Genomic DNA, 13,368 nt, shown 5'->3' with positions numbered 1-13,368 from the left:
CGCCACTCCCAGAATCAATTGACGTTGAGTTTTAAGGTACCACTGTATAATTAACACATAAAACATTGTGCATAAGAAGAAAATAGCCATAGTCTAACTATACAATTACAATGTGTGCTGTGTGCTTAATAAAAAAAAGCAGTAAATGTAAAGATTATTACCCCTCCTCCACCCCCAAACTGAATGTAATGCTCTAATACCAGTACAACACACTACCATGTCATTACCATGTTAACATTATTGCAGTGCTGAAAATCATCTACAATCCCAATAATATCTGGTCTCTGGGGGTCTGATGGGGTCACTTTTCATTAATGGATAGGAAACAGCATGGTGACAAAATGTACAATGGATGAGGTACAGTCAGTAACAGTATTACCACATGGTGCATTGGTAAGGTAAATGCAGCTTATAAAAAGAAATGTGTGTAAACAGAACAAACATATGCTTTATACTGCATTTAAAGATAAATATTAATCACACACTTAACTTAGTGTCTTAAGTTACCCTGGTTTAAAACACTTTACTCAGTCACAACCCTTCCTGTTTGGTATCAGTGATGGCAACATGCATAATGAGCTCGCAGTACTGTCTGCTCATTGGCTTGTTTCACAATTACTACCACCAACCAAAAGTTGACCTAATGACGTAAGTCCTACTTCTGACATATCTCAGAAATGGGGGCGGGATCAAAGCGCTAAAAGACTCGGACTCTGCTCAGTGATTGGCTCAGTGTAATAATGCAGTTATATGCTTGAATAGGTTTTATACTCAATATTAAAGTTGAAAGTACATAAACAATATCGTTATATACATATAATAATACATAATACACAAAAATATGCTTCAAAATAGTGCAGTTAAACTAGATCTTATGTATGTAACAAAGAAGCCACCAGTTATAGTCAATGATAATTGTAATCAGAATCTCTAGCTAGTACATATCACGGAATCAATAATATTATGATCTGACCCAGTAGACGTTTAACATATTAACATATGATTTGAGCCAGAAGATATGTTTTGTTTAGAAATCCCAGTATAAACGTATAAATAAACTCAAACGGCTCAAGTCTGATGCTGTAGACTACAAAGCACACTATCTCCTGGTGCACGATGGTAAATTGTTCATATAGCTCTTTCTTTATAAATACAGTGTAAATAAATGCAGTTTAGAGTTTAAAAGGTGTTGAGTTTCAAGGTATTTTTTCCCATAAGGATGTATGGGAAACCTGTTAATGTGTTCCATGGTCCCGTGGACTTGCATATATTTTAGGCATATGTAAAATAATGGGGTTGTGTTTGACACTTATACACTGAAAATAACACAAATATAATATAAAAAACACTGAAATAAAAAGCTGATTCTTACAATTTCTCAGCACCCCGAGTTGTAACACAAGTTTAAAAGCGAAACACTGTGGAAGATCCAGCTAAACACAGATACACGTGGACGCTTCAAGAGTGAATCTGACGGTTATTCCACACAAATGTTGATTCGTCTCATATGCACACTTTGATGACGTTTTACCGCACCGCTCAAGCTGAGCACTGAACGAAGCAACCGTTCATTGTTAATTTGAAATTAAATAAATACATTTTTAATAAACAAACTAAACACGTTAAGTTAAAGGGAAACGCTGAGTTCAAGGGTACAAATTTCTCGACGAAGGGCGTTGAGTTTAGAAGATTTTAAGTTTAGGGCACGTTGAGTTACAAGGTACCACTCACTGTACACAGTTAAAATCAAAAGTCTATGCATGTGTACAAGGATGCCAAAAATCACAAGCATGCTATTGAAGTTTTAAATGCATGTATTCGTGTGCATGGAATGTTAACATTGCATGCTTGTAAACTTTTGACTCCTAACTAAATACTGTGTACATGTAAGAGACAGCTTTACTGACATCATTTCCCAGCGTGCACCGGGTGATTGGGTGCATCGTAGGGCTACAGCGTCAGCATCAGACGACTTCAGCTGTACTATTGGCCCACCCACTCCCTTTCACTAGAGCTTTCTGACGTTCTGATTGGACGGTGCAGTTTCATGTCGGAGCAGCTGTTCCTTATTTTTCCTGGTTGGACTGGACGCGTTGTCAGTCTTCTGCACTTTGACAGATGTTATTGGTTACTGTAAGCGCCGGAGTGCGCTGATTGGCTGAAGAAGGGAGTTGTCAAGGCTCTGGGCTTCATTCACCATTTTGCGTCTGTAGTGCTGCCCGAAACATAAGCGGCTATACTTTTTTCCTCATTTAGGGTGGCTTTGCGGAAGAAAAGCATTTTAAAAGCTGACTGTCAGCGGCCGCGACGATTCAGTGTTTTTTATCCGTTTTATTTTGTAATCAGTATCATTTCATCGCCTCTGGTGGTTTTAAAGGGGTGAGTTTAAAGCTTGGTACAAATCTTCCTTCTGCAGCACTGCGGTGCATCTTCTCGCCGTGTTGAGCTTACGTTACGCCGATGGGTGTTTTTCCCCATTTAACAGTTGATATAAGCATCTGACTATAGTGTGTCCTATTCGGCTTGTATTTATTTCTGTGTTCGCCGACTGAAGCTTGAGTGGTGCTACCAGTTTTGTAGAAACATATAAAATGGTTTGGGGGTGCATAGTCAGCCTAAAACTTTTTTTGAATAATACAAGAAAGTATTCCAACGACTCAGCAAACTCGCAGTTAGTATGTATTTAGCTTTGGATACTTGCGCCGTCTTTGTTTACTTTCTGATATTTTACTCAAAGAAATTATGCTTTTTTTACCATTAAAACTTTGATATTTGTTTGACATGTAATTATGACATTTTCATTTTTGTGTTTAATATTTAATAACCTTATTCCTTTTCACAAAAAGACCAGAGTATTCACGGTAAACAGAAAATATTTATTAATATGTTATGACGGACTGTTGCGTAGCGCATTTAGCCTGATAATATACAGTGTTTCCGCTAGAACATCACAAATGCTGGTTAATTGTAATATTTCTGCATATTTTATAGGTATATATATGCACACAGCATATCAATTAACTGTCTAATTAGCCATCTGTCAGTATTACTTTTTGAGTTTGACGTTTTTGGGAAGCTTTGCAAAGCGTAAAAGTCTAGTGCGGCCTTGTGTTATGGAGAGGCCTGCATCACTCTACTACTACTACTACGACTACTACTACTGCTTCTCTCTCTCTCTCTCTCTCTCTCTCTCTCTGTCTTGTGTGTGTGAGTGTGTATATTTGTTTGTGTGTGTGTGTGTGTCTTTGCGTGTGCGTGTGTGTGTGTGTGTGTGTGTGTATAGTACTACCGTCTACGACCAAAACAACGTATACATCCGCGGTACTATTTAGCTACATTTACCCAAGAGCTCAAAATCTTACCGTTAAAGGGTTTAGTTTCATTTCTCTCACTGTCACACTTCAGTTAGGACACTAAATGTAGTGAGCAGGGCCGCTCCTGAGTGGTACATTAGGTGTGACACACACACACACCAGTTGAACCACCACCCATTAACCCTAATCATATTATTTATCATATTATTGTCATAATACAGATTCATTAAAGTTTTATTTTTTACAGTCAAACTGGCATAAGTATATTTTCGTCTGTAACTAATTGATAGGGTTGCTAGATTTTGGCAGTGCCGACCTGGGCAAGATACAAGGTGTCGTGAAGGCTTTACTTAACTTTTTGCATCCCCCCCATTTTTTCTCCCAATCTAGTCATCTCCAAGTGTCGATTGCAACTTTTCTGTTGCTTATATTCCCCTATTATTAAAATTAATGATAAAGAATAAAAATATACATTATATAAAATAGCATTCTGATGGGGGTTTCTTGGGACCCCAAGCAACTATTTAGTTTCACTTATAGGAGAACATGACATTGATGCTACTACTGTGATGCTTTTTGCATCAGGTTTGACTTTTGTTTGACATAGCTTTATGTTCATTGCTTTATTGTGCAAATCTGTTTGGGATCAATGTAATTAATGTGTAATGTACAGATGACTAACATACCTCTAAATAAAATATACAAGATTAATTTAAAGTGATTAAAGTCTTCTTGACTTACTTATGATAATATTCTAGCAAGTTAGCTTGTTAGCAACACTTGTGCTTCTTGACTAAGGTACATGTGCAGTGGGCAGTGGTAGCCTAGTGGTTAAGGTACTGGACTAGTAATCAAAAGATCGCTGGTTCAAGTCATCTCTGCCAGGCCGCCACTGTTGGGCCCTTGAGCAAGGCCCTTAACCCTGTTTGCTCCAGGGGTGCCGTACAATGGCTGACCCTGCGCTCTGACCCCAGCTTCCAAACAAACTATGATATACGGAAAAACATTTCACTGTACCGCACACGTGTACAGTGGTACCTTGAAACTCACTGTAAGTTGGTTCTGCGAGTGGCGTTGAGTTTAAAAGGCGTTGAGTTTTAAGGTATTGTTTCCCATAAGGACATATGGAAAACCTGTTATTGTGTTCCATGGTCCTGTGGAACTGCATATATTTTAGGCTAATGTAAAATAATGGGGTTGTTTTTGACACTTATACACTAAAAATAACAGAAATATAAAAACACTGAAATACAATTAAAAATTTAAAATGGATAAAACATATAATAAAACCTGCTCTTTATGTTTACTTCTTTATTGTTTTCTTATGCTTCTAATGATGGAGATGCTTGATCTTGGAAAACCGTATTCCGTTTAGTAAAGGCGCATTCACATGAGAAGTGACAAAATAGCTTTTGCACTGGCTGTGCCTTTATTTCCTATGAAGTGTGGCGGTGCACAAAACTTAACGTGACTTATTGTACTAAAACAACGAGTGAGGAATTTCATTAGTGGAGAGAACTTATGAGCAGTAATAATTAAGAGAGGTTTAGTGTTCCTGTGTCGTTCTTTTAATACATTAAGTCACATTAGACTTGTTTTTCAACAATTAACACTTTAGACTCTCGAAAAAAGCTGATTTATACAATTTCTCAGAACCTTGAGCTGTAACAGAAGTTTAAAAGTGAAACAGGAGAAAAATCCAGCTAAACACAGTTACATGTGGAGCTTTCAGAGTGGATTTGACGGTTATTCCACACAAATGCAGATTTGTCTCATATGCCACTTTGATGATGTTTTACTGCACCGCTCAAGCCAAGCGCTGAACAAAGCAGCAGTCGCACACACGTCAAGTTTAAGGGAAATGTTGAGTTTAAGGGTACAAATTTCTCAATGAAGGGTGTTGAGTTTCAAAGATTTTGAGTTTAGGGGACGTTGAGTTACAAGGTACCACTGTATATGTATATATGCATATAAAAGCATTCTTCTTCTATTATTACATTATTGTTATTATTATTTATTACCTGATCAGTTACATAATGTATAACATGCACTGTTGTGTCATATGTGTGGGTTTTTCGTTATCTCTTTCTAAATTACTAAATTATGGTTGTCATTTATTAGTGGTTAGTGTTTTTCAAAGTGGGGCAATACAGTCGTGCCACAGCAACATTATGTTTAAACAGTTCATCTGTGAGGTTAGAGGTATTGTGATGTAATGATACAGCTATACATTATGTGTTACATACTTTAAAAAAATGAACATAAATTCAGTGTGCAGTAAAACTTGCCATTTAAATTAGGGTCCTTTTTTGCAAATATTTCTGCTTTAAGGCCTTCAGAGTGGGAGGGGTGCTAGCATTCCTCAGGCACACATAGACAGAGGGAAAATGTGCACAGTCAGAAAACATTTTTCTGTCCCAAATTTTCTTGTTGGAGGCCAGATGGAGTAAAATATGCAAAAACCACAGAATTTTTGTAATAAAAAAAGTATGAGACCTACTTGATTACTAACAATTACACTTTCTTTTTATTTGAGTGACTAATTATCTATCTTGGACAGTGTTATGAAAACTAAGATTTTGCCAATTTTACCCACTTCGCTCTGAACTCAGTAACCTAGTGGCCTAGTTTTCATTTCTTTGGAGCTGCCATGTTTATCCAAAAACTTTAATGTAGGTGTAACGGTAATGTTTTGACTTGGGTGAAAGAAGATGGAAAGCATTTTAGATTTATTTTATGCGATAACGATACCCAGAGTTCATACAGTTAAGGCAGATTTTTTTTTTTGCAGGCCAACTTTAATTTTATTTCTAAAATACCTCACGAGCCATTTTAAAAATGATAACAGGCCACAAATGACCTGTGGGCCATGGTTTGGACATCCCTGCTTTAAAGCTTATAATAATGTAATGTAATAATGTAATAACGTGTGAAACAAGTAGTTATAGTTTTATTGTGTTTAAACAGCACATCTCAAATAGGTCAGGAATGTTGTTATTATATGGATATAACAGATACATAGACATGCATCATTTGGCTATATCTAGGCTATATGTTTTAAATCACATGTGTCAAACTCAAGGCCCACTGGCCAAATCCGGCCTGCCACGTCATTTTATTTGGCCCACGAGAGCTTAAAAGGCGTATGATTGTCTTAAGATACACTGTAAAATCATACATAAACTGCATTTCCCACAATGCATGCTGATTTTGTGACCCGCAAAAGTGACCGCATCCCGCCACTAGATGACCGTGTTTCCACATAGCGTTTAACTAAAGCGATTTTCCAACAAGTGACGTTGGAAAATATTTACAAATAATCCAAAAATGCACAAGAAGAGAAAATTGAAGCAGAAGGAGGTCATTTAATAAAAGACGGGAAAGTGAATACAAGTTTGTGCTTCAAGAAGAAAAAAACTGTACTCTTGTCTCTTATGTTATGAGGCCATGTCTGTGGTAAAGGAGTACAATATAAATGTAGATATACATTATAAATATACAGAATAAATTTGGCATTTTGACACCAGACAGAATTTAGCCTCCAAGAAAAACAACAAATTGTCCAAGACTTTAAAGGCAGACTGCAATCACAGCAGGATACGTTACAATTGGCCCTTTGAGGGCCACATCTGCATAATTTCCCAACATGTCTAGGAACTTTTATTTTGTCTTGAGTTACATTAACTACACTTTGATCAGGACACCTAATTCAAAACCCCCAGACAAAATAGATTACACAAGCAGTGCATGTTTGATGTTTTATCTATTATTTACATTTACATCTATAAAGTTAGACTAGAAAAAGGTGTTTACTGGTACAAGTAATTTAAGAAAAAGGGATTAGGTCCAGTAATTGAGAAACAGGACGAAAAGGATGTTGATGTAGACTTTAATATAGTAATGCAGTGACAGGATGTGAGGATTGTACGGATAGAATGTCTCAGTATGAAATACATAAAGGTCACTTGGGTGAACAAGTAAATAAGAGAGAGAGAGGGAGAGACTGAAATACCAGCGAACAAGGAATTCCCCCGCCTCTACTGTTCCAGCCAAGAAACTAAACGAGTGCGTGACTTGTCCGGGCAAGCACAAACTTGGTTTTCAGTTCAGCTTTGCTTTAATATGTAATACCAAACTGCATTACATTAGACATCATATTATAGCTGATGTTGAATAGCATTTTCTAAACAAATGGCTGATTATGCAATGTGATTTTTATTCGTGTTGTACATAAACAAAGGTACATTAATTTGTTTTATTATTTATGCCACACTATGAGTGCAGAATTTTGCTTTTATTAATACTAAAGCTAATTCATTTTCATTCTGTGTTCTACTGCAGGGCAGAATAACCAGCAAAAAGGACGAGCCAGGGATAATAAGACAAAAGGGACGGCATGAAAGAAGAAGACAGACTGGAATATATCAATCAGCTGGAACACACAGAAAAACTTAGGGACTAAAAACTTTTTTAGGCAATTAAACATGAAACCCATTAAAAAACAAGGCAGACGGTCACCTCCATCCACAAGAGCCAAGGGAGGGAAGAGAAAAGGGGCGACTGATGCCAGCCCAGAGGAGGACAAAAGAGACACAGAGAAAAAGCCCAGACTTTTACCGTCCTCTCCTAAGAGACTGATCTCTTCAAATTCTGACTCCTCACAAGATGAGCCAGTCACATCCAGGAGGACTTCAGAAAGAGAGGGACAAAAAGATGGAATACTGGATGTATCAGGGGATTCTCAGAGCTTCAAGTCAGGTGGAACACAGAGCGACAGTAACAGCAGCACAGCCAGTGCCAATAACAGCCCCAATCCCTCATCCAGCCGCAAGACAGCCACATTCAAGGCCCGTGTTCCCAAAAAGAAGTATACTTCTGAGCACTATACTGGAAACCATGACAATACAAGCACTTTCAATACTGTTTCACAGAGCAACAGCTTTACACCTCAAAATGGCACAGGTGCGAGTACTAGTCAGGACAGTGCCACTGGAGCTGCACACACAGACACTCACAATCAAACCAGCCAGCTGGCTGTGGGCAGCATCACAGGGGTCATTCACAACAGCGTAGACACACAGGTGGACAGAATAGAAGACGGGAGCAGTGAGAGGAACAAGACGGGCATGTCTAGCCCTCAGCGGTGCTCCTCCACAGACACAGCTAGTGAGCACTCAGCCGATGTCGACCTGACAACACAGCCATCTGACTCGCACTCCAAGCTTCAAGGAGCACAGGCATATGTTAATTCTGCACTTCCACTGGAAAGCCTACCGTCTGCGATGTCAGAAGCACTTGCCAAAGGTTTAAAAAACCAGAGGGTTCTGGCCAGAGTTGGCACAAGTGATGGGCAGCCTTCTGAAAGAGAACAGACTGGAGTTTTCCGTGCTGGTGTAGTCCGGGAAGTCAGTGGGGAACACAGTAGTGTGGAGGTGCAGCTGAACGGGGAGAAAACCTTATGCAAATACCCATTCCAAGGGTCTACCAATACGGTGGACCTGATTTTGGATGCAGCCCCACCGGAGCGAGCGGCTGTGCCCATAGGAACACGTGTGTGTGTGCCGTTTGGAATGGGGAGTGAAGGTAGCGAGGGGGCACCACAGTGGTACAGAGAAGGCCTGGTCACCCAAGTGGACTCCCAACTTGCAGTTTCCTCTCGCTACTGTGTCCAGTTAAAGAGTAATTTAGCAAATGAAAAGGAGGGGAAAGGATCCGGAGAAGACGGAAGAGACAACAATCCTCAGGCAGTGTGGGTATCGCGGCAGAGCCTACGCCTCCTGGTTCCACCCTGGGACCTGGAATTGCCACAACCCAATGAGCAAAGTAATGAGGGTCGAAGAGTTGCGTCAGGCGAGAGTAAGTGGGACACGAGGGAGGAGATGGAAGTGGAACCAGAGCTGTGTCATTTTAGCATGGTGCACGGAATGTCTGGTCCAGTGTTCGTTAGAGGGATGCTGCACCCTGGAAATGCATCTTCTTTACCTCCGTCGTCCTCCACATGTGCCGTCAGCTGTGCCATCACTTCTGTCCTTAACATAACACCAGACAGAGACTGGGAATGCAGACAAAAGGAGAAAGAGATGGAGCTGCAAAGGCAGTTAGAAAAAGACAGAGAAAGGGAAAGGGTTTCTTTACCAGCTCCAGAAGAAGACATGGAGGTCAGTCATTTTAACATGGCCAAACTCAGGGAGGCTGGCCTCACGTCAGTTATGGGCAGCAAACCATTGGGTATGACCTCTCAGCATCGACCAATTCTCTCTAAACCACCAGACTACCTCAGCCCTCGCCTGTCAGTGGTACGAGGCATTGGTACCCCGTTAGCACCCCACTTGGCCCTTGGAACCTCATCTGTTCTCCTGGGCATGGATGCAGCAGCAGCGGCAGTCATCTCTTCCACCCAACAGTTGCCTTTACTGCCTCCCTCTTCTTCTCGCAGTTCACTTGAAAAGACTTCCACTTCAAGCTCCCATGGTGCATCTGGAGGTGGCTCAAGCTCCTCATCTTCTTCTTCACGTTCCCGTACACCACTCACAGCTGCCCAGCAGAAGTACAAAAAGGGGGATGTGGTGTGTACTCCTACAGGCATCCGGAAAAAGTTTAACGGGAAACAGTGGCGACGCCTGTGCTCCCGTGAGGGCTGCTCGAAGGAGTCCCAGCGTCGTGGTTACTGCTCACGTCACCTGTCCATGCGCACTAAAGAGATGGAGGCAGGAGGCGGGGTGGGCAGAGACAGGAGTGGTGCCAGCAGCACAGGCACCCTTACACCTGATCTCCGCCTAGGGGGTCGTACCAGCAGTGAGTTTGACTGGGATGATACATCACGGGACAGTAGCGAAGCCAGCAGTCGTGGAGGAGACTCACGTCCTCGTCTCGTCTTGCATTCCCTCTTACCGCAAGAGCTGCCACGTGATCTATCACGCTTCGACTTTGATGAGTGTGAGGCGGCAAACATGCTGGTGTCTCTCGGTAGCTCACGTTCAGGCACTCCGTCATTCTCCCCTGTGTCTAATCAGTCAACTTTCTCTCCTGCCCCCTCTCCTTCACAATCTCCATTATTTGGCTTTCGTCCAGCTCACTTTAGTCCTATCACAGCACCTCCATCTCTTACCCCTCGACGTTCACGGCATCTCAGTGGCACCAAGCTGGGCACTCCTGGCACAGAACGGGAGCGCCACTTATCTGGAATTATGCCTACCTTTCAGACCAACCTGACCTTTACTGTACCCATGAGTCCTAGTAAGCGCAAGTTGGATGCCCCGCCACCTCCACTTCCACCTGACTACGCTAAGTCCGACCCCCAGCTGGGTGACTTGGGACTAGGTCTTAGTGTGGCATTTAGGGCAGTGTCACCTCAAAGCCAGCCGACCACTCCTTCCTCTCTTTCTTTTTCCCGACCAAGGAGTGCGACCAGTCGCCCCTCATCATCTGCTGCATCCACCCCACCACCTATGTTAGTTTCTCCCACACCCCCTTCACCCCTGCCTCAGGACCCCAGCCCACGTCGCATTGTTCCTCTGCGGGATTCACCTGTCATTGTCCGCAACCCTGACGTGCCACTGGCTAAGTTCAGCGACGGTCCCTTAAGTCGGAGAACAGGCTCCCGCTCCAGAGAGCACAGTCAGCAACCTTACCTTGCTGTGGGACTCCAGGCTCCTGTGCCCATTAACAGAGCTGCCACTAATGGTGCGGTCTTGCTCCGAAATCCTGCTGCCACCTTGGTTCTGGTGACTTCTGCACCATCACTAATTACTGTTGCAGCAGGGCATCAAACCAACTCATGCCAGACCACGAGCAGTGTGTCTGCTTCTGGGACAGCCACTGGTACAGCTTTGGCGAGTTCGATGTCAGTAGGAAGAGACAGAGAGAGAAAACTAGGTGATCATACAGATGCACTCGGTGGGCAGCTGCCTCAACCTATGGCTTGCCATCCAAGTCCCACTGCTCTACTGCCTCTCATCCTACCAGCGGAGTCTCCACATCCTGCCCCCCGCAAGGATATTATCATAGGACGACCTGGTACAGGTGAGACAAGAGAGAATGTTCAGATTGTATTTAAATTACTGCTTAAGTACTGCTAAATTTGGGATCATACCCTATTATTTGGCCACCTAACCATGAGCTTGCTATACACTCCATTGTAAATTCATATGCATTAATATAAAGTTTCTCTCCCACACCAAACCATGACTTTATGGGCCTCATTATGTGCCAAGGGGCACAGTCATACTGGAACTGAAAGGGCCCTCTCTAAACTGTTACCAAAATGTTAAAACCATATTAGGGCAGTGATAGCTCAGTGGTTGAGGTACTGGACTAGTAATCAAAAGGTTGCCGGTTCAAGCCTCACCGCCACTGTTGGGCCCCTGAGCAAGGCCCTTAACCCTCAATTGTTTAAAAATTGTGTTCAGTCATAATTGTAAGTCGCTTTGGATAAAAGCATCCTCTAAATGCCGAAAATGTAAATGTAAATTTAATCTGCTATATATGCAACGCTGGTGTTATGGTTTGCCGTGGAAGTCACAAATACTGTAAAGCTTGTGTGTGTGTGCCGATGTATTCTGATATAAACTATATTAGCCCCTGTTCCACATATTTACAACTCCTCCCCCGGGTTTCTCTCCTGTATCTTGCATTCATAACAATTACAACCTGATCACAACACTTTCACACTACATGATTTTGAGTCGCAGACAGGTCCAAATATTTAACATGCTAGATGTCTGTCTTGAGTCTGCGAGCGTTTGGCGAGCCGCTCAGATCAAGTCGTTGAACAGTTCACACATACCGATTGAGAGCCGGTTTTCGAGCCCCGAGCGAATGCCGAGTTGCTTCCGAGCTGCCACATCTAGCGGCAACCTGTCAGAGAGCGAAAATCAGGGCAAAAATCGTGTAGTGTGAACTAAGGGGTGCCCAGTTGACCGGTAGCAGAGCAAAGATTTGAATTCAGAGAGTTCAGAATCCCAGCGATAGTGCGCTAGCGGAATATCCCACTGCGCCACCTGGCCACCCACAGGACCTTTTGGATGTTTTAATCCCGGAAACCCCATTAATGGTCAGGGTTTTTTTTCTAGTAAACAAAGTGGGAAAGTACATGATTTCATGTTGTAAAAGGAGTATTCTTTACAGAAATTACACACACTGTATATTGTGAAATTAAAAGTAATCCAGCAAATGTAATAAAATAGACTATTAAGCTGTTTTTTGACATTCTACCATACATTCTCAAGACTTTATTTTATTAATAGCGTATCTGTAGTACATTAAAATATTTAATTCAAATTTTTTACTTTAGAATTATTTCATTATTACTTTATATAGTACGCAGTACAAATGTCCCTCTTTGCGAAAGACAAATTATTTAGTTATTTATGCCATGAATTAAAACCTTTCACTGTATGGTAATAAGTGTTTTATACACCAGTCAGGCATAACATCATGACCACCTTCCTAATATCGTGTTGGTTCCCCTTTGCTGCCAAAACAGCCCTGACCCATCGAGTCATGAACTCCACTGAAGGTGTGCTGTGGTATCTGGCACCAAGATGTTAGCAGCAGATCCTTTAACTCCTGTAAGTTGTAAAGTTGGGCCTTAATGGATCGGACTTTGTCCAGCACATCCCACAGATACTCGATTGGATTGAGATCTGGGACATTTGAAGGCCAAGTCAACACCTCAAACTCATTGTTGTTCTCCTCAAACCATTCCTGAAGCATTTTTGCTTTGTGGCAGGGTGCATTATCCTGCTGATAGAGGCCACAGCCATCAGGGAATACTGTTTCCATGAAATGGTGTACATGGTCTGCAACAATGCTTAGGTAGGTGGTACGTGTCAAAGTAACATCCACATGGATGGCAGGACCCAAGGTTTCCCAGCAGAGAATTGCCCAAAGCATCACACTGCCCCTGTCGGCTTGCCTTCTTCCCATAGTGAATCCTGGTGCCATGTGTTCCCAGGTAAGCGACGCACACGCACCCGGCCATCCATGTGATGTAAGAGAAAACGTGGTTCACCAGACCAGGCCATCTTCTTCCATTGCTCCGTGGTCCAGTTCT

At 42.0% G+C, this 13,368-nt stretch overlaps 1 protein-coding gene across 1 annotated transcript in view; it reads left to right on the top strand.

Moving 5' to 3' along the window:
* Window positions 1-2,227: 2,227 nt before the first annotated feature.
* The window catches only part of cica (capicua transcriptional repressor a), a 50,770-nt gene continuing 39,629 nt past the window's right edge, over window positions 2,228-13,368 (top strand). The window contains exons 1-2 of the mRNA XM_063011346.1: window positions 2,228-2,379; window positions 7,656-11,336. Coding sequence (XP_062867416.1) covers window positions 7,799-11,336 — 3,538 coding nt within the window. The 5' untranslated portion in view covers window positions 2,228-2,379; window positions 7,656-7,798. The remainder of the gene's footprint in view (window positions 2,380-7,655; window positions 11,337-13,368) is intronic.

Source organism: Trichomycterus rosablanca, chromosome 2 (genome assembly GCF_030014385.1).
Source record: "Trichomycterus rosablanca isolate fTriRos1 chromosome 2, fTriRos1.hap1, whole genome shotgun sequence".
Lineage (NCBI taxonomy): Eukaryota > Metazoa > Chordata > Actinopteri > Siluriformes > Trichomycteridae > Trichomycterus > Trichomycterus rosablanca.
The sequence above is the reverse complement of the archived record's forward strand: the minus strand, read 5'-3'. Positions and strand labels throughout refer to the sequence as shown.